This window comes from Panthera tigris, chromosome B2 (genome assembly GCF_018350195.1).
Source record: "Panthera tigris isolate Pti1 chromosome B2, P.tigris_Pti1_mat1.1, whole genome shotgun sequence".
NCBI lineage: Eukaryota > Metazoa > Chordata > Mammalia > Carnivora > Felidae > Panthera > Panthera tigris.
The window spans coordinates 118,774,490-118,796,305 of NC_056664.1; the positions used below are offsets into that span (position 1 = coordinate 118,774,490).

The 21,816-nt window shown below is 40.8% G+C and overlaps 2 protein-coding genes across 4 annotated transcripts in view; one reads left to right on the top strand and one right to left on the bottom strand.

Moving 5' to 3' along the window:
* Positions 1–20,003, bottom strand: part of STX7 (syntaxin 7) — a 41,876-nt gene extending 21,873 nt beyond the window's left edge. Inside the window, exons 1-2 of the mRNA XM_007078620.3 lie at positions 19,886–20,003; positions 13,084–13,218 (exon numbers count right to left, since the gene is read on the bottom strand). Of these exons, the coding sequence (XP_007078682.2) occupies positions 13,084–13,168 (85 nt within the window). The 5' untranslated portion in view covers positions 13,169–13,218; positions 19,886–20,003. The remainder of the gene's footprint in view (positions 1–13,083; positions 13,219–19,885) is intronic.
* Positions 20,004–21,271: 1,268 nt separating this feature from the next.
* Positions 21,272–21,816, top strand: part of LOC102949781 (trace amine-associated receptor 8) — a 45,885-nt gene continuing 45,340 nt past the window's right edge. For 2 of the 3 annotated variants that reach the window (XM_042987166.1, XM_007078619.2), the window contains exon 1: positions 21,272–21,447. In XM_042987166.1, coding sequence (XP_042843100.1) covers positions 21,318–21,447 — 130 coding nt within the window. In that variant the 5' untranslated portion in view covers positions 21,272–21,317. The remainder of the gene's footprint in view (positions 21,448–21,816) is intronic. The other variant, XR_006217872.1, reaches the window with a different exon arrangement.

Consider the following 21,816-nt stretch of genomic DNA (forward strand, 5'->3'; position numbering starts at 1 on the left):
GCCTCAGGGCATGGCAGACAGTAATGAGCCCTTGAGCAGAGGGTCTCGGCTCCCTCTCCCTTCACAGGACCCCCCCTTGGAAAACCAAATTCATTCTGTTGAGTAAGAGGAAAAGAACAGATACAGCAATCACACAAAAAGACCATAACAATTGCGGAAAAGAACAGCAAAACTCCCTTTAAAGAAAACACAGCAGGAAAAAAGGCTGCCACAACCTAGCTGGGGTGAAAATTATAGCCCAAAATAACTCAATGAGGCCACTGCAATTTTAAAGTTAGATCCCAACTAGATGAAGTAGATGAAATGGCTAGGTACCAGGCACTGGTAAAACAGAAACTTGAGGAACTCAAAGAGAAAGGCAAGTTCAGAAGGCAAGACTAAATGAGAAGGAGCCTGAGACAGAATGGACACACAGACCCTGTCCCCACTCCCCATTACAGCTGTAATAACTGTTCTTCGGCCGTGCCACCTCACTGGCCCATGGTTTTAGCTCCTGGCTCATGGTCACTCTAGACTCCTGCCTCAGTTCTCCATGATTTCAGCATACACGTTGATGATCCTTCCGCCACCCTGGCTCAGTGCTTTGCATGCCCCACCCCAAGACCTTGTCCCCCATTCTACCTTAGGCACACACTCCAAGATCACATGGAATGCTGGCTCACTACCAGTAACTGTAACGCTTCTGTAATCTTACTGTCATGCACACTATTTACAAACCACCACCTCCTGTACGTCCTGCTCACTCCCACTGGTACCCTGGCTCTAACAACAAGCCTCTGCCCCACCAGGACCTTCCATCCTTTGGTCCTACCACTTTGCCAGTGTCCTCCCCATCCTCCCATGTCTTCACTTGCCTCCTGGCCCAACTTCAACCCCATGGTCAGTCATCTTATTCACTCTCTTGCATATATCCTCCTCCAGCCCCTCTCTCCATTTATCTTAACCGCTTGACAAATCCAGAACTCTAGTAGAGCCCGAAACCGTGTCTCCCCTATTATACAAATGTGTCGTGCAGCATTAAAGCAAACCTCTGTTAACAGACATTTTATCCTAAGACTGTGTGTTTAAATGTTGGGGAACTTGGGGTGCCTGGGTGGCTCAGCTGGTTAAGCACCAGACTTTGGCTCAGGTCGTGACCTTATGGTTCGTGGGTTTGAGCCCCACATCAGTCTCTGAGCTGGTGCTGTGGAGCCTGCTAGGGATTCTCTCTCCCTCTCTCTGCTAATTCCCCACTTGAGTTCTCTCTCAAAATAAATAAACTTAAAAAAAAAAAAAAAAAAGGTGGGGAACTTAAAATTTAGGCTGCATGAATCCTTTTGAGTTTTATCTAGATCAAATAAAGTGTGATGCTGACTATATGATAAAATTCTCCTATGTTTCCGCATTCCATTCATTCAAATGCTAAAAATGTTGTTCTACCTGAAATAAAAGCCTGAGTCTTTACAATGGCCTGCAAGGCCTCACCCAACCCCACCCCAGCTCCTATTCTTCCCTCTGAGCTCTGTGCACACTGGCCTCCTTTCCACTCCCCTAACACCCCAGTTCTGCTCCCACCTCAGGGCCCTTGTACTTGTTATCCCCTACTACAACATCCTTTCTCCAGATCCAGATCTACCTAAGATAGTTAATGAAGGTGGCTAAACTAAACAACAGATTTTTCATGTAAGATGAAACAGTCTTATATTGGAAGAAGATGCCATCTAGGACTTTCAGAGCTAGAGAGAAGTCCCTGCCTGGCTTCAAAGCTCCAAAGGACAGGCTGCCTCTCTTGTTAGAGGCTAAGGTAGCTGGTGACTTTCAGTTGAAGCCAGTGCTCATTCACCATTCCAAGAATCCTAGTGCCCTTAAGAACTATGCTAAATCTACTCTTCCTGTGTTCTATAGATGAACAACAAAACCTAGATGACAGCACATTTGTTTACAACAAGGTTTACTGAATATTTTAAGCCCACTGTTGAGACCTACTGCTCAGAAAAAAGATTCCTTCCAAAATATTACTGCTCATTGACAAATGTGCCTGGTCACCCAAGAGCTCTGATGGAGATTACAATGAGATTACTGTTGTTTTCGTTGCTGCTAACACAACATCCATTCTGTAGCCCATGGATCAAGGAGTCATGTCAACTTTCAAGTCTTATTATTTAAGAAACGCATTTCATAAGGCTATGGCTGCCACAGATAGCAATTTCTCTGATGGATATGGGCAAAGTAAATTGAAAACCTCTGGAAAGGATTCACCATTCTAGATGCCATGAAGAATATCTGTGATTCATGGGAAGAGGTCAAAACATCAGTATTCACAGGGGTTTGGAAGAAGTCAATTCCAACCCTTGTGAGTGACTGTGAAAGATTCAAGACCAGTGGAGGAAGTAACTGAAGGTGTGGTGGAAACAGCAAGAGAACTAGAATTAGAAGTGGAGCCTGAAGATGGGACCAAGTTGCTGCAATCTTATGGTCAAACTTGAATATAAAAGGAGTTGCTCCTTATGGATGAGCAAAGAAGGTGGTTTCTTGAGATGGAATCTACTCCTGGTGAAGATGCTGTGAAGACGGTTGAAATGACAGCAGAGGATCTAGAATATTACATACACTTAGTTGATAAAGTAGCAGCAGGGTTGGAGAGTGCTGACTCCCAATTTTAAAGAAGGTCTACTATAGGTAAATGCCACGAAACAGCATTGCACGCTACAGACAAACCGTTCGTGAAGGGGAGGGTCGAGTGACGCACTAAGCTTCACTGTCATCTTATTTTAAAAAATTGCCACTGGCACCCTAACCTCCAGCAACCACCACTGCTCAGTCAGCAGGCATCAACTTTGAGGCAAGTCCCTCTTCCAGCAAAAAGATTCTGACTCCCTGAAAGCTCAGGTGATGGTCAGTATGGTTAACAATAAAGCATTTTTTTAGTCAAAGCATGTACATCGTTTCTTTAGATATTGTACATTTAATAGGCTATAGGATAGTATAAATATAACTTGATATGCACTGGGATATGGAAATTTAACTTACTTTATTGGTCTGCAACCAAATCCCCAGTATCTCCACAGGTATGCCCGTGGTTAAAAGATATTAACCTACATACCTTCTAGAGATTTTTGAACAAAGCAGGGTGTACAGGCAATAGTATACAACTAAAATCACTTGGGCCATCCTGCCCAGCTCTCCTCCCAAGCTTCAACAGCACAACAGCTCTGTGTATTCACAAATAAGCAGGGCTCAGTTGGATTTTTTAGCTAAAAGCTTTCACAGTCCTCAATGAGAAAATAATAGTCCACAGGCTAGGAGGGAATCTTATTGTCTGTGGGCATTCTCTTGGACTTTAAGTGGGATAAAGACCAAACTACCCCAGAGAAGTAGATGGCCATACTCAGTAATCAGTAACACGCTCCTGCAACAATGGTTTCTTCAAATAATGACTAAGATAATGAATGACACTCCAACAAGAAGAAAGACTGGGAAAAATAAATGTACCAAGACTTACAGAACACTGTTTCGTAAGACTTTTAGGTTCTTCCAAATAAATGAATAGGCAAATCGATTAATAACAGCTTTGGAAAAAAGTCTAGAAGAGTATAAAAGGCAATTACTCTTTAATGGAAAATACTGCTCAGTAATTGGTAGAGAAATGACAAAAAAGAGTCCAAGAGATGAGGACAAGAAGTGTCAAAGCTATTGCAGGAAACCAAAACTAAACCACCTGGCCTACATCTGCTATCCAGCTCCCACACCAACACTGAGCTAACTAAATGCACAGACGGCTGTACCACAAGGCAGGTGAGAGGTTGCTACACAACCCATCACAAACTTGAATTTTAATAAAACAGAGGCTACTCTGTAATAAACAATTACTAGGCATATTGACTATATTTAGAGTTTAAAAAAAAAGAATATTATAATGTTTTTAATAAGATGGGTGCGGAAAGATACATGAGAATTTAATCAGCATCACACTTTATCTATATAGACCTCAGAAGGATTCACGTGTGGAAGAAGCATATATGGTAAGTTCTCCAACATTTAAATATGTAATCTTAGGATAAAATGTCCATTAACACAGGTTTGGTTAAATGATGCACGGCACACTCATATAATGGAAAATTATTTGGCCATAATAGACAAAAACGTAAGCAGCAAATAAAATAAGCATACAGTGACCTCATTTTCATTAAAAAAAAAAAAAGAAAAGAAAGAATCTATGTGTAAATACTTCTGTAGCCATTAGATTCACATTCAGTCATAAACAGCACTCATGTTGTCATGTAGGAAAAGCCACCAGAGAAAAGAAAAGTTGTCACTCTGAAAATTCTCTTGGATAAGACATTAATTTCCACACCTAGTTCTCTATTCTGTGTCAACACCTTAGGCATGAAGAAAATTACAACAATGAAATCAAAGCTACTAAAGTTTTTCTCCTCAAGGGGAAAAAAAAAATCCAACCAAACATTTTCAGATGTATGATGTTAAAAGTAGATATGTCAAGTAGCAAGTTAGGAGAGGGTCGGAGGGAGGGAAAAGGGAGGAGAGAGAGGGAGAGAGAATGAGGTTTCAACTCCTCCTCTATAAACTACCTTCCCATCCACCAATAGCCACCAACAGACCACCCCAGAAAAAAAAAAGAAAAAAAAAAGGAACATCCCCAATTCCTGGGTAAATCCACAGTTCCAGTAAATTTGTTAACTCCTCAGGACTGAGGTCTTTTGTAAAGACAAGTGTGCCCAGGCACCAAAAAAGAGAAGTTGATGATACTAGTTTCCCTTCTGTGCAGTCATGTGTTAGATGCAAAAACAAGTGCCTCTTTCACTAGACTCGAATCAAAATAGCTGTGTTCGCTCTCAAAAGTAACCAAAGGACTCACGCATTTATACAGACTTTATATGTCATCTCAAATCCTAAGAACCTTATGAGGACAAGAGCCAAGCACTGATTCTTTTTAATAAATAAGCAAAGTACCCACAGAGAATGAGAGCTAAGTACAACACAAAGAAAACCAATAATATTTTTGCAACTCTACACAGTCTGTGTAGAACTAATCAATAGGAGATAAATGATAAAAAATGAAACAATGAAGATTCAACATAAACATTTCCAGTCATCTTCCCTTAACCTTCACGACATGGGTTTAAGGTCACACATTTTACACCTCCCTAGAAGTTTCTGCTTTCCCAAATCTTCTGGAATGAACACACATGTACATATGACATATTATGCATATTTTAGCAGAAAACTCCTGTACTCATAAAATTCGACTCGGTATATTTTATGTTACCAATAGATCCAATTTGTTCATTTTCCACAGGCTTAACTTTTAGACTCTCTTTCAGATTATTCTTTTTAAAAAATACTCAAATGTCAGAATTCTCATTACCGCTGGTGAAAATTTTATTTCAATGGCTATGTTTCATGGTCAGCTGCCGATATATTCTATTTATCAATTTCTTTGAATTCATACCTTAATTAATATAGACACGATTCATACCAGAATCCCTTGTGACTACAACTCTCCCATCTTCTAATTCTTACAAGTAATATGTAAGTCTTAGTGGAACTCTAGCTAGTCTTGGCAAGGCTATTTCAATTATGGAATTTTATTTATTTTTTTTTTAATTTTTTTAATGTTTATTAATTTTTGACACAGAGAGAGAGAGAGAGAGAGATAGAGAGAGACAGAGCATGAATGGGGGAGGGTCAGAGAGAGAGGGAGACACAGAATCCGAAGCAGGCTCCAGGCTCTGAGCTGTCAGCACAGAGCCCGACGCGGGACTTGAACTCACAGACCGCGAGATCATGACCTGAGCCGAAGACGGACGCTCAACCGACTGAGCCACCCAGGTGCCCCTATGGAATTTTAAAAGTATGTGTTATGGATCCAGATATGGCAATGTGTCTCTTAATAACAAAGAGAATAATCCTGCATATGTTAGAAGAGCTTTCAAGATTCTTTAAAGCGTTGGTTAGAGTTGTAGCCTATTAAATGTCAAGAGAGGCCATAAGCCAGCCCACAGAAAATATATATAAGAAAATCATGTCCTGGAAAGTGAAAGAGCTTACTCAAGGTCACACTGGCATTGGGATCCAATTTCAGGAAATGTGCATGCACTCACATAGAGCTTACTCAATTAGAAACCTTTCCTACTGTCTCATTCATTTTCCTAACTCAGTGACATTCTGAAAAGTCTGATTCTAATCAGGGAATTGCAATATAAATCAAAATGAGACAGAACTATGGCTAGAATGGGTAAAAGTTAAGACTGTAAATGTCAAATGTTGGCAAGGATTTGGAGCAAAATGAATTCTGATACACTAGCTGGTGGGAGTATTACCTGGTACAACTACTTTATGTAACTACCATAGGTAAACACATACATACCCTATAACTCAGCAACCCAACTCTTAGGTACACACATGAGACAAAAGAACACGTAAGAATGTTCAGCATTGTTCATAATAGCAAAAAATAAAGACAAATAAAAAATCCAGACACTCCAAATGTCCATGAACAGTAGAAAGAATAGACTATGGTCTGTTTGGATATGGAATGCTATATAACAATGAAAACAAATGACCTATAGCTACATGTAATACCATGGATGAACTGCTTAAACAGAATGGGAGAAAGAAGTCCAACATAAAACATAACACTTGACTCTATTAAAGTGAAGAAACTGGCAATATTAATCAGTGATGTTCGAAGTTATCTTCTTAGAGTATGGAGTGGGTGACACGTGAGAAGGGCTTCAGGGGGCTGGTAATGTTGTACTTGCATGTGTGGTATTGTAACAGATGATTCATGGAGCTATACCCTAATAGTTGGTGCACTACTCTATGCATTATAGTTCTATTTTTTAAAGATAAAAAAAAGTCTTTAATTATGTGATGGTTTTCAATATATTTATTCTGCTTCTTTCAAAAACATGAGTTATTTCTGTGTGTTCTGAATACACTTGTCTATATTGTTTGTTTGTGCAAGGATTAATGGCCCCAGGGAAACTATCCTACTCTGGTTTACCTTATATAAGAGACTCAGCCATTGCAACCCACAAAGGCTTGCTTATCCTTGTACTATGCATCGCTGGTAGGAGTTTGCTTCAAAAAAAAAAAAAAAAAATACACAGGTGATAAAGGGTACATGGGTGTATACCTCATTTCCAGATACTACTAATAAAAATGTTACTTGTCAACGTCTCAATCCAAAGCTGAGAGTTTAATCTAAGCATTTCTTTGATGCACGATGATCTTCTAGACCTGGGATAACAAACTGTTTATTTACATGCCAACTCCAGTCTACTGGGAATGGTTGCCTGGAGCGCTGGGTTGAGAAAGACTGGATGTCATGGTAGGGCCATCGAAGGAGCATTGTCTATGCCACAGGCAAAGGATGGAGCAGCTGGGGCACAAATACCTAGCTGACTCTGTGACAGAGTCAACAGAACACCTTCTCTCATAGGATAAAAATATTTTCTTAATCAAGATCACATTGGGATCCAAATAACTTTCCTCACTGCTTCTACCTTCCCCCCAAACCCGTTGTCTTACATATGATCTATCAATAAAATTCCATATTCAGGAAGATTTTCAAATAGTTTCATTAAGACAAAAAGAATTTTTTTTTTCTTATTTTAAATACTCCACAAATCCCTAATAAAATTCTAGTTTGTTATACCTATTACTCATTCTCAAAAAATTGTTATTTTAATGTAATCTATTTCTAATATATTTTATATTTAAGTATTTACCATATTTATATATGTTGTTTAATATAAATTAAATTATGGTAATATGGTTTAAATACTTTACTAGCCAAGCAAATTGATAAGACTACAGATTATTTTGAACAAAAACTACCTTAAGGCAAAAAAAAAAAAAAAAAAAAAGCTTAAAAACATCGTATTTCATCTATTCTACTCTTTGCAAAAGAGACCTGTCAGAATACACTAGTTAAAAAAAATTCTAATCTTAATATATGTTATTCTTAGATCCCTCCAAGAATCAAAAATTTTTGACTGCTATTTTTTTTGTTATAAACTCAACTATACAAGTTCATATTTTATAATTTTTCACTGATCTTAATCAAAATTAATATGAAAATAAACTTTCCCCACCGAAGTGTTTATGAAGACTTTAGCTCTGGTTGAACAGATGCACATATTCCAACGACAAGGGTATTACCCTTCTTGCAGTATATTCTCCAGAGATTTCTTTTTTACAAGTAGAGAATTTGTACTGACACAAATTTACAAGACACAGATGTAAAGAGAAACACCTAAATGTGGTGCAAAGTACCATCTTATTTGATCACGGTATTATTAGCATTGCCAGATGGGAAAAAAATGAACTGAAATTTCACACTTCTGCCTTTCACTTCCACGTGATTTCTTCATAGTCCTTATCGGTGATGTGCACTGGCTGGTAGGTTAGATCTTTACCAATAACTAACTCTACCTAATCTAAATTTCCCTTCATTCAGACAGTGAATCTCAGAATTAGAAACAATACATAGTGATGATTGTTTTCGCTAAATTCAAGACCCCAAGTCTCAAATGAGTACTCAACCTGCCCAACAACCCTTCGTTACCTCTGTGGTATGTCAATCCTCTCAACTGTCAAAACTACAACTCATCACTTTCTCTTCTTTCCATAAAGGTCCAACAGCCTTCCATCCCACCCCCTGTCTGATACCTCTGCCTCCTATTTCATTTAAGAACAGCTCACTCGGACAGGAACTCTCCCTTCTTTGCCCACCACACTTACCGTCCACCCCACACTCTGCCTGGACTTGTACAGTGGACGACAGGCAAACTGAACACTGGCGATCTGTTTCCCTCTCCCTCTCGCCTTCAGAGACCTTTCTTTTGCAATTATACTCTCACTGGATTCTCTCTTTCGTGGTGGAAAAATGCAACCACTTCTTTGGCCCTCTTTCTACTTCCATGGTGGAATCTGCCAGTTGCCCACTAAATACTGGTTTTTCCCTTCTTAAATGGAACAAGACCTAATTTTAGTGAGCACACTGTAATCCAGCTTCCTAGCAGCTAGGTGTAGCTATGTGACTGTATCTAAACTCTGATCAATAACACAAGCTGAGGTGAGTAGGATTCTAGGAAGTCTCTTTAATTGAAAAAGGGTCAGTCCTTCTCCCTCTTTTTTTTTTTTTTCATTTACATTCAGAACACGAACAGAGGACCATTCTCTTCAAAGTCACCAGTTTGCCTCATCAAATTCAGTGCTAAAATTTTTAGTCTCTTGGCAGCATTAGACACAGATGATGCCTCTCTCAGTCTTGAAACATTTTTTTTTTTTTTTTTTGATTTCTGGAAATCCACCATATCCTGATTTTCTTCTTACCTCACTGGTCACTCTGATTCTTCACCCTTTCTCCCTCCCTTCCAGGCTTCTACATTTTTTAATGCTCCAGCTCTCTTCTCTTACTCCTTTGTGATTATTTTAGACCTACAGTTTCAAATACCATTTGTACTCCGATATCATTCTGATCTCCAAATTCATGTATCTAAACTAGATGTCTGGCATCTCCCCTTAGATGTTTAAAAGACATCTCGAACTTCACGTAGCCAAAACAAAATTCTCCCCATTTCCGAACTGTAGTCCTTCTCACCTCAGTATATACTCACCACTATCCACTTGGTTGCTTAACACAAAAGCCATGCAGTCACCCTGGACTACCCTCTTTCACTCTTATCCACCCACACTCAGCAGCAAATCTTGCTGGCTCTGCCTCCAAAGAATATCCATCAGTTCTCTGTCCCCACTGCCACCACCCTGGTACAAGCCAACACCTCCCTCATCAGACCCAGAGATGGCCATCGTGTCCCCACCCCCAATTCTCCAAAGTCTATTTTCTAAGAGGCAGCAGCCAAAGCAATATGACTGTGTGTCTTCCTTCTTAGAATGAAAGCTAAACTCCCCAGACGGCCTCTGAGGCTCTGGGTGGCCTGCTCAGTCTCCTCTCTGATCTCCTCTCTAGCCACTCCTGCCTCAGGTTGCTGTGTTCCAGCCACAATGGACTTCTCTTTCCTATTTTCTGAACAGCCCAAGCTGTGGACTGCTTCAGGAGTTTACTGCCAGCTCCCTGGCTCCATCTAAATGCTCTTGTCCTGTATCTTCTCACTACCAGCGCCTTCTCATTCTCACTCCCTCAGAGGACAAGCTCAGCTATGGCAGCTTCCCCACAGTCACCTGCTCTCACAGCATGCTCATTTTCATCACAGGAAACCATATTGTTCATTAATGTTTTTTTTTTTTTTTTTTTTTTTAATTTTTTTATTTTATTTTTTAATATATGAAATTTACTGTCAAATTGGTTTCCATACAACACCCAGTGCTCATCCCAAAAGGTGCCCTCCTCAATACCCATCACCCACCCTGCCCTCCCTCCCACCCTGCCCTCCCTCCCACCCCCCATCAACCCATTAATGTTTTTTTTAACCCTCTGCTTTTTCTTACACTATGACCCACATGAGAAAAGGGCCTTGTGGACTTTGCTTACTGCTGGATTCCCAAGGGTCTGGTACAATGACTGGCCAGTAGTAGGTGCTCAATAAATTATTTGCTGAATGAAGGCAGAATATCATAATTACAAGTCACTCAGTTGGAACCATTACTCCAGTGTTTAAACCTCTCAACACCAGACCTGAGAAATAGTATCTGACCACTATGTGCTGGTCGCTCCTCCTGAGGGTAGCCATTCCATCCCTGAATAACCAGGATTATTCAAAAGCCCTATTCCTCCTAGAGCTGACGTCTGGCTACTGTTGCTTTGTTCCTTTGCAAAGGCCTTCATGATCACGCAGCATGCATTTCTTGTATTTTACACAAGACCGTGCCTCAGTAGCTGAAGGTGGGGACTGTGGCTTCTCACGGCCAAACGGTCCCAGGCTTCTTGGCCCCTCTCCACAAGGCAGAGTTGTGGGTCTCACCACCACCCTCCCCCACACTCCAAAGCTGCCCTGAATCACAGTGCAGTCACATACTTAGCTATCAATTATGCCAGGAGTATGCAACTCTTGTTCAATTTATCACTTCCCATCTAGCAGATCAATCGATCTCTTTCTCGGGAACATGACTTAAGTGAACTCTTACCTCCTACCAGTTCAAGCTCACAAATAATCTCCAATCCGTGTATCTTTCATACCACTAGGTGCTTACTGCCTCTATAATCTCAGAGCCTACAGTCACTCTTCCTCCTCTTCCTAGAATTCCTAATGCATTTATCTTTCCCAGCACAGAAGACCTGCACTGTCCTCTGGAGTAAGGCCTCCTGGCCTCCTTTCTTGCATAAAGGTCCTGACTTTTCCACACATGTAAATTAAAATGACAATCTCTCTTAATTTACACACATTAGCCTGAGGCAAACCAGCAATATGTATATTTTTCTAACGTCATTTATTTATTTTGAGCGAGAGAGAAAGAAAGGAGGGGAGGGGCACAGAGAGAGAGAGAGACAGAGACAGAGAGAGAATCCCAAGCAGGCTCCATGCTTAGCTTAGAGCCCGACATGGGGCTTGATCTCACAGCCACGAGATCATGACCTGAGCCAAAATCAAAAGTCGGACGCTTAACTGAATGAGCCACCCAGGTGCTGCAGACCAGCACTATTTCTAACAAAGAGAAAAATTCTTATTTTCTTTGGCTTTTATATCATATCGCTGTGCACAACAGCACTTTTCTAGTGCCATAATCTAATCCTTTTAATCCTTTGGCCTCCAAAACATGCTGACATTTCACTGAAATCACTTGGGTAGAGTAGTAACTTCTGGGAAGTTAATGATTAGATAAGAACACATGGTTTGGTCATCTGAAAACATTCTGTATTTTCACAGTGTGTTAACACATTCTGGTAAAGAGAGCAGTAAACTTTAAGCTAAAGAATAACACTGTATTAACACACTCCAAAAGAGAGTTTGGTTAATGCCCAAAGGGCCAGAATACTGACCACTACAAGGTGACTAGAATAGTCCTCATGTGATTAGCTATGATTCAGAAACAAATGTGAAACAAAAAAAACACAAAAACTATAGGCTCAAATCTGCTACAGTGATCTTTCAAGGAGTAATAATTTCCAATAAAATGCTACATGGGCTTAGTCTAGTAGCATTGTGTTTGATAGGTGTAGCACAGTTGTTTGTGGGAACCCTGAGTTATCTTCTAGATCTGCCTCAATGGATTAAAACGTCCCCTCATCAGTTAATCCCTGCTCCTTAAGGGCACGGTCCTTTAGACTATGTATATTCCCTTTCCCTTTCCCTGTTTTAAGTAAACGTAAACTCTTTGTAGGGCTCCCCAATTCCAAACCTAGGGAATTTAGTCAACAAGTCTCTTTAGTCTCATCTAGAACCAGATGGTTTTAAAGCAAATGTAAGTCTCTATCCTTTTTTTTTTTTTTAAGTTTATTTTTATTTATTTTGAGAGGGAGAGAGAGACAGAGAATTCCAAGCAGGCTCCGCACTGTCAGCACAGAGCCCAACAAGGGGCTTGATCCCACAAACCATGAGATTATGATCTAAGCTGCAATCAAGAGTAGGACGGGGGTACCTGGATGGCTCGATCAGTTGGGCACCCAACTTCAGCTCAGGTCACGATCTCATGGCTTGTGGGTTCGAGCCCTGTGTCAGGCTCTGTGCTGACAGCTCAGAGCCTGGAGCCTGCTTTGGATTCTGTCTTTGTTTCTCTCTGCCCCTCCCCCATTCATTTTCTCTCTCTCTCTCTCTCTCTCTCTCTCTCTCTCTTTTCAAAAATAAACATAAAAAAAAAAGGAGACTTAACCAACTGAGCCATCCAGGTCCCCCAAATATCTATCCTTTTAAAGTTTTATTTCATTAATGAAATAGTGTATTATGTGCCTGGCACTCTACAGAAAAATGCAATTAAGTGTTATCTCTTCTAATATAATTGTCTTTTGTATTCACTCTAAAGAGTTCTGGCCTTTTTCTTTTTTCTTTTTTTTTTTTTTTCATTTTAAGAGTTCTAACCTTCTAAAATCTGTTCCTGCTCTCAGTCACTGGAGTTGTCCTGTTATGAACCCAATTTTAAGAATTAAAAACAGTGACGTCAACTTAAACTTCTACTTACAACATTGTGTGATCTTCTGGATATTGGAAGAGATACGCTGGGCCAGTAGGGCAGGGTCACCACCAACACCCGGAGTGTAAGACATAGCTGATTTACTTATTCACTAATTTCATCAGATGTCACCTAAGCAGTCACCTAAAAAACAGAAAGCACATAATTGTATTTTTAAAGCATTGGCCTAAATTTCAAAATTATCAATCTGGGAGGTTGATTAACCTAACAGGGTTGAAATATAGCAAAGGGACACATCAAATAGAAAAATTCTCATGGCTTTCAAAAATACTGGCTTTCAAAGGACACAGTCATGTTAAACAATTAAAATAAGGTTCAAACTGTACATTCCCTTTGAAAACTTTTAAGTAAAAGTAACCAAATCCCTTTTACGTGTATATTCTTAATTGTTTATATATTTTCTCCTTAACTGAACTGCAAGCAACTATAAAGCGGGGCCCACATGCTATTTATCTTTCTTTCTCCAACATTTAAAACAACTCCCGACACAGAACAGCTATTTACATATCTATTAAATGGTACACAAACTGCAGGGTGTCCCCAGAAATGTCACCATATCTAATTTAACACACACAGGAAGAGCTTAGGAATATATGACTAGCGGGTGTCCAATTTTAATAGGAAAGGTCCACTTTGAGAGAGGCACAGCTGACAAGTGAGGAAAAAAAAAAAAAAAAAAGGAATGTTCCATAAAATGCTCATCACACCTTCCAACAGAGCAAAGAGAACAGCTCTCCTCTTCCCGAGACTGGCATCAGGACAGGAAGCAAAGCTGGGGCACCGCGACAGGAAGGAGGCAAGAAGGAATTTTCTTGTTCAGTCCACACACCACACACCTCTTGGGGTTTGGAAAAAAGGATGGAAAGGGTGTCCCTGCATACAGGACTGTGTCCAGCACAGACTCAACGCCACGCCCATCTTTCCACCGAGCACGCTGCAGGCTGCAAAGTTGCAGGCAGGCAATTTGTCCGGCAGCTCTCTGCTGAGAGTCAGCTACATGCCTGGCATCAAACGGGCACTAGGGAGTCGCAAGCGAACAAAACAACAAACATAAAGAATCTGCCTAATTCAAGTGTGTCATTTAGAAGACTGGATAAAGTAAAACAGCAAAAGCAACGTAAATCAGCAAAAGGTCATGTGCAGGCAAAAGTGAGAGGCTGGGAAAAGGAAATTTCACTATGGCTCCTATCTAGAAAGAATTAACAAAACACAAGCAGAAGATCTGGATACTGGGCATCCAGAGAGTGACTAAGGCAAAGACATGAAGCCTGGGATGGGTAGACAGAACATACGCAAAGGGCAAACTCAGTGTGTCATTTCTCAAAGAAAGGGGTGGGTGCCAGTCAACCCTGGATCAGATGATTCATGGTGGGGACAAGTGGGAGACAGCATAGAAAGACAGGAATGACCCAACGTGTATTGCATATCTGTGAAATGAAAAGCATTTCACGTAGATTGTCTAATTTAATTTTCAAAATCTCCTCTTTAAAGTAGATAGTAGCAAATAAACCTTGTTTTAACAATGAGCAAACTGAGGTTAACAAAGATTAAGTAACGATAAAGGTAATTGAACCCACCTACCAGCTGGACGTGGGGTTCAGCCCCAGGGTTTTGGTTCCAAAGCTACCCATGACAGCTACCACACAAAACTAAAGTCACGAAAGAGGGCGCTGGAAACTAGGGTTAGATTGAATATATCGCAATAAGAAAGCACTGGAGATTTCTGGCAGGGGAGAAGAGGGCACAAGGAAATGTGTGTCTTGTTCTTAGGGTCGGTGCCGGCAGGAAGTGCATGGGTAGAACTTTTGGGATAAGTAGATCAGTACTGGCTCCATGTCGGAAAGTGGTGCATCGTGGAACGTGCCTGGCCACCCTGGAATTCCTGGAGCTTTTAGGTACTCTTCATTCTCCTTCATTGATCCACAGGTCCTATTTATCTATTCCGGCCCTTCGGATCTCACCAAGTCATCCAGAGAGACCCAAATCTCAACTCAGGTGGTAGAACTGCTTCGGCAGGTGGCAGATAGCTTGGCACTTAGGCCTGCAGCCACCTAAAGAGCTGGGGCCCAGAGAGGAGAAGACCGGACCTGGGGATTCAATGAAACCAACACTATCACAAGCATCCCACAAACCACCAATTAGATCTCTAAATTCTGCATGGTTTGTTTTTTTTTTTTTTTTTTTTTTTTTTTTTTTTTTTTTTTTTTTTTTTTTTTTTTTTTCAGTAAGAGCCTGAGATAGAATTCAAAACCACAGGATTCACCCATTTAAAGTGTACAATCCCATACACCTGAATCTACTATAACACTGTATGTTAACTACACTGGAATTAAAATTTAAAAAAAAAAAGCAATTCTATTGGTGTTTTATTTTATGAAAAAAAAATTTTAATGCTTATTTTTGAGAGAGAGAGAGAGAGAGCACAAGCAGGGGAGGGCAGAGAGACAGGGAGACACAGAATCTGAAGTAGAATCCAGACTCTGTGCTGTCAGCACAGAGCCCAACGCTGGGCTCAAACTCACAAACTGTGAGATCATGACCTGAGCCAAAGTTGGATGCTCAACTGACTGAGCCACCCAGGCGTCCCAAGCCTACTGGTGTTTTTAGAACATGCATAAACTTGTGTAGCCATCACATCACTTTTAGAACATTTCATTACCCTCAAACAAAGCCCACACCTACTAGCAGTCACTTTTCATTTCTCTGCAACCTCTCCAGCTGTAGGCAACCACTAATCTATGTTTTCATAGGTTTGTCTATTCTGTACATTTCCTATGAATAGAATCATATAATGAGCTCTCTCGTGACTGGCTTCATTCTCTTAGCATGTTGCCAAGGTCCATCCATATTTTGGCATGGATCAATACATCATTCCTTTTCACTGCCAAATAATACTTCACTGCATAGATAGGAGCAATTCTCTCCTGGCTCAATGACATCTTTCTTTTTCCTTTTCCTCTATCAACTAGATCTCTAGAAAAACTGTCTCACAGCCAACACAGACATAATGAATGAGGAAATGTTTCTCATTGACTCTCTTCGGGAGGCTCCTTCCTAAACATACATAGATTTATAGCATTCCCCTTAAGCCTCAAAACTCATGCAAGCCTAACCTAAGCCTTCTCTGTGTTTTTTTCAAGGCCCCTCTTTTTCCTCTTCAGAGAATTAACCATTTACAAACACTACCAGTTTTCCTCATCTCTTTACTCAAGCAACTAAATTAGTGAAAGTTCCTACAGGTGAGATAACTGGGCTCCATTCATCCAAAGAGCTGTTGCTGCTGCTGGATTGGCTGGAATTTCTTTAAAGAAAGGGCACAGTGACTGTTAACTCAGCTCTGTGTTGAGTGAAGAATGAAAAGAAATTTGCAAATGATGGAAGAGAAAGATACACAAAAATTCAACAAGATTAACCATGGCTAACTGGTATTTCCAAAGCATTGTTTTACATTTATTTTCTCAGTTGATTCTTACAACAAATCTCTGAGGTAGGTTCACTTGTAATTCTGATATTTCACATGAAAAAATTGAGGCATAACAAGAATAAGTAACCTGCTTAATCTAAGAGCTAAAATTTGAAACTACATCTTACAGCCCATATTTTTAAAACACTAAACCATATTGCTTCATTGTGTAACAAAAACTCAGGGCAGGTGAGCCCAATCCATTAACCTTTTTGCAGACTCTACTCTTAGGATGAAGAAACAGACCTGGGATGACTATATGAGTAGATCAAGGTAACAACAGATGAATAGCTCAGTCCTTTTCTCTCTTATTCTGCCAATAGTGATATCTAAGAGACTACAATGGTTGGTCTTTCTGATGACAAAACATGTGAAATAAAGGAGCCAAATGACTTTACTGCAAAAACATATATACAGATAGATGGACTATAATTATAGCTAACTATAAATTGACATCAAAAGCTTATGATCATTGCATTTTGGCCTGGAATCAACCACGTTATTCTGATAGCTGGTGTCTACTTCAGTCTCCAGCACCTGGCTGGAGTTAACAAGCACTAAAGCACTGTTGATGAATATTTTTGAAAGAACAATCAGAATTCCCAGTTTTATTGCTCAGAATAACAATAACTCATTATCTATACTGGCTCTATCAAGTCCTCAAGTATAACATGTGAGGCTAGTAGTTTATAACAGCCACTATAGAAATATAAAACATTCTACCACAGCATAAAGTTCTATTGAATAGTGATCATGTAGACATCTCAGCAATTACTTTTCTATGAAAACATATAAACGCTATAAAGGGAAAGAAGGAAAGAGAGGATCAAAGTGCAATACTCATAATGAGGATATTCTCAAGACTTTCTGGAGAGCACAAATTAAAGAACAAAGGGAATTGTGAAATTGTAATTGTCAAACACTTCCCCCAGGTAATACCGGACACGTTGCAGAATCCTAGATTCCCATTAAGCATACATCTCATGCTCTGTAAATCGAACACAAACGGAGCTATAGAAATAGTTTCACTTTTTGAAGTGGGAGTACGAGCATAAAACACTGGACTTCCCTCCACCCCTTGCGCCCAAAATATACGTTCCCAGAGGGGCAAGGCTGTGTATTTTTTGTGAGCTACTCTAGTCTCACTACCTGGTTATGTAAGAGGTGCTTAATAAATATCTGTAGACTGAATGAATAAATGTACCTATTTCCTAAAAGAACACATACCTAGTCTGAGGATAAATAATACCAATTCTAAGATGTTAAATTCCAGTGTCTTCTTTTAGATCCTAAATGTACAGGCTTACTACTGCCTTAGGGCCTTTGAGGAGTGCCGTTTTCTATCCCTAGAAGGCTCTTCCCGTGATCTCCACATGACTGGCTCCTTTACTCCAGCAAAGTCTCATCCCATGCTAGAGAAGTCTTTGCTGACTATTCGGATCTGAAGTGAGAAGTCACCACTCTTGCCACTTTCTGTTGATCTAATTTCCTTTATCATGGTGCTAATCGTCATTTAAAACGATCTAGTTAGGGGCGCCTGGGTGGCTCAGTCAGTTAAGCATCCGACTTCGGCTCAGGTCATGATCTCACCGTCTGTGGGTTTGAGCCCCGCGTCGGGCTCTGTGCGGACAGCTCAGAGCCTGGAGCCTGCTTCAGATTCTGTGTCTCCCTCTCTCTCTGACCCTCCCCCATTCATGCTCTGTCTCTCTCTGTCTCAAAAATAAATAAACACTTAAAAAAATTAAAAAAAAAAACCTTTAAAAAAAAATAAAATGATCTAGTTAGTGTGTTGTTTATTATCTGTCCCTACCTTGGGGATATAAGCACAAGACAACCTTGTCACCTTGTGGAATTTGCAGTATCAGGTGCATAGATGTTCCATGAACATGAAGGTGATCACTCTATGGCCGTGAGCATTCTCTATCTAAACCAAATTAACCCAATACTTTAGCTCAGCATCTCTGTCCGTTGCACTATTATACTATTCGGTTTCATTCACAATACCAAGGATTACTTTTCACCCTTCTCATACACTAAACTTTCAAATTAAATGGAATCATGGCAAACTTTACTCAGACTCCCTGCAGATGTTTCATATAATTTATTTTTCCACCCCCAGCACTGAACTAAAGTTTGGTATCCTAACCAAAACTATATATAACTGTTTTATCGGGAGCAGCACAAACCAAAAGTTGATACAACTGCGTTATCGGGAGTAGCACAAGTAGAAAGCTTAAGAAAAATGATGCAATCATTAATGGGTTACAATGGTATTATATTAACTTCTACAGAAAGTTTGAAACTAGAGCATAATTCTTAATTAGTCACAGTCTGAGACGAACTTCTCAAGGCGGCCTGAAAAGCAGAGGGCGTCCACATCACAAGACACTGCTGAACACCTGCTAGAAGTCTCTGCCCGCGTGAGGCTGAGGCTGCCCCCAGAAGAAACGTCCACCTGCAACATTACTCAACAGCACACCACTTCATAATCATTTTCTTCCAGATTCTGTTCGAGTTTTAAATTATATACAGTTACAGCTAAAATACAATTATCTGAATTAAACAAAATATGTATAGAAGAGCCAAACAAATACAAGAAACTTGAGAGGAAAAACAAACAAATAAAGCATTTGACCAGAAAGGTAATGTTATTTTTTCCTCTGTGTCTGAATTTTTACAAAGTAACGACCTAAAAAACAAGAAGCCGGGGTTCCGGGGAGGACCTTGAAATATTTTACGTGTTTTTAAAGGTCTTCACGTAAACCAATTAATGACGCGTACGGGGAAGATCAAAGAAAGTTAGCTCGTCTTCAGGCCAAACAAAACCAACTACAAGCTGCCCCCGAATAAATGCATATGGTTCCTTTACTGCAGCATCTATTTTCAGTTCCTCTGTATTCGGGAAGAGAACTTTAAACTGTGTCTTCTAACTCTGTAAGTTGCAAAGAGGAAGAGGTCACTCGAAGTCCTGCTCGCTCCAGGCAGAAGCAGGATTCCGGAGCTCCGCCCCAGCGGGCCCCGGCGCCGGCCCCGCCCGAGGGTGCGCGGGAGCCAGCGCGGCCGGGGAGGCGGCGGGGATGCGGCGCTGCGGGCGTAGGGCTCGCGGAGCCGGCAAGGCCGGCGGGACCCGCTTGACCGGGGGCGTGAGCAGCGGTGGCGCTCCGGGGCTGGGGCAGCGCCCGCCTTCCGCCTCCAGACCACAGCCGCAAAGCGCAGGGCGGCGGCCACCTGACCATGCTCACAAACAAGGAGGCGCGGCAGCCGCCGGGAGTTCGCGCCTCTGGGGCTCCGGGCCAGGGACCACCCCCCTCCCCAGGTTCCTCTTACCCCAACCTCCTCGGCTTTCTCCTCCTCCTCTGCCGGCCCCAGGCACCCACCGGCCCCAGAGCCCCCAGCTAGATTCTCAGCTGATGGGCGGTGGCGCTGGGACGCCCAGTGCGCATGCCCGCAGTACCGCGCTAGGAAGGAGGAGGGCCTCGCTCCCTTCCCGTTGGCCAGCGGGATTGAGTGACAGCCGTTCTGCTACGCCCCCTGGGTCTCTAAGCTGGGAATGGGGGTACTAAGAAAATTGAAAGGGAGGTTGTTTTTTTGTGTTTTTTTGTGGGTTTTTTTTTTTTTTTTGAGGCCTTGAATTATGGAAGGCTAACGCCTTAGCCAACCTGCATTAAACAAGGTGAGGGAATGAAGCAGCCGTCTTTATCGGGTGATGGCGGCCTCCCTACACTCGGGTCTTGAGCCCGCCCCATCAGGTCCTGCCCATCTTGTCCTTAGTCTGCAAGTAGAACGTTTTCACAGATCCATTAAAAAATGCTAACGCAAATATGCAATCCTGGCAGGAACAATGACAGAATAAGTGAAGAGTCACCTCCGTGTGCCCACTTCGTAGACAAGTTTTCATAGCATGTACAGGCCATTCTAAGAATTTCTGAAGGATAGAGAGTAGTTTTAACGAGGTTTGAAAAGAGCAGAGAATGTTCTGATGATAAATATTCAAACGTAATGTAATTGTTAGGTAAAAGCATCGATTGCTTTTGGTGAAAGACATATTCGGCAAATTAATTAGAAGATGAAAAGACTTGGCCTTTGCCTGTATTAAGGCCTCACTATTTTCTGAAAAGATCTTAAGGACATGAAAGGTCTAGATGCACTAACGCGATAAAAACCACAACCAGGATATTTTGAATTGGTACCCCCTGAGAAAATTCTAGGTTGTTTAGCATTATACATACATATATACGTAAGGGAGTGAGGTCAGACAGCAATAAGAAACACAAGGGTCTCTCGGGTTATTTTTAATTGTTCTACGTTTAACAGAAAAATGGGAACAAGAGATATTTCCTATTTCACATCTTTCCTGAAGAAAACTACAGTGCAAGTGTTTTAATAAACGACAACTAATATTCTGCCTCTGAAAAGGGGACAATAGAGTGAGAATACTGCCCAAACAGAAGGCACTCATCCCATCTAAAGACAGCACAATTCAGCTAGCACCAAGTGTAGACTTCTAGGAAATTCAGATTTTTATGTGAAATGCCCTTTTTCAATATTTTAAAAATTTTATAAAACATTCTGAAATCAGATGAAGTAGGTATTTCAACTTCTATAATAGGCAATAGTTTCAACCATAGAGTATTAAAAAAAAAAAAAAAAAAAAAAGCCGGAGGGGGCCTTATAGAAAATCTAGCTCTACTTCCTCATTTAGGAAGAAGATTATAGAAACTGAAAGCCAAAGAAACTTCATCAAAACACACAAATAATTATGAGCAGCACAGGTCCAGATGACTTCATTCAGAATCCCCAATTCTTCCCACCATTATCTTCCACTCAACAAATATTCATTGAGAACCTGTCGTGTGCCAGGTACTGTTGCCAGAGCAGCACATATCCAGGTGAGTAAGGTGTATAGTATTTTCCCTCAAGGAACTTAAGGAGTGAGATTCTTCCCAGGATAGTGGAAGAGGTGCTGTGATAAAGATTTAGTAGGCAAGTGCAAACTTTTAGGGATCTGTGTATAATTTTATTTAGATGAAGCATAGGAGATGGGCTGGAGGGACATAAGATTGGAAAGGCAGGTGGAGTTTATACAATGAAAAGCCTCTACATCGTGTTAGATGAGTATTTATGAGGAGTTAAACTATTAAAGGATTTTAAGCCAAAAGCGTGATGTGCTCATAATTCTATTTTATGAAGAAAACTCTGGAGGGATGGGGGAAATTTAAAGGAAATAACATTGAGAATGGAGAGGAAGGGAGAGAGAG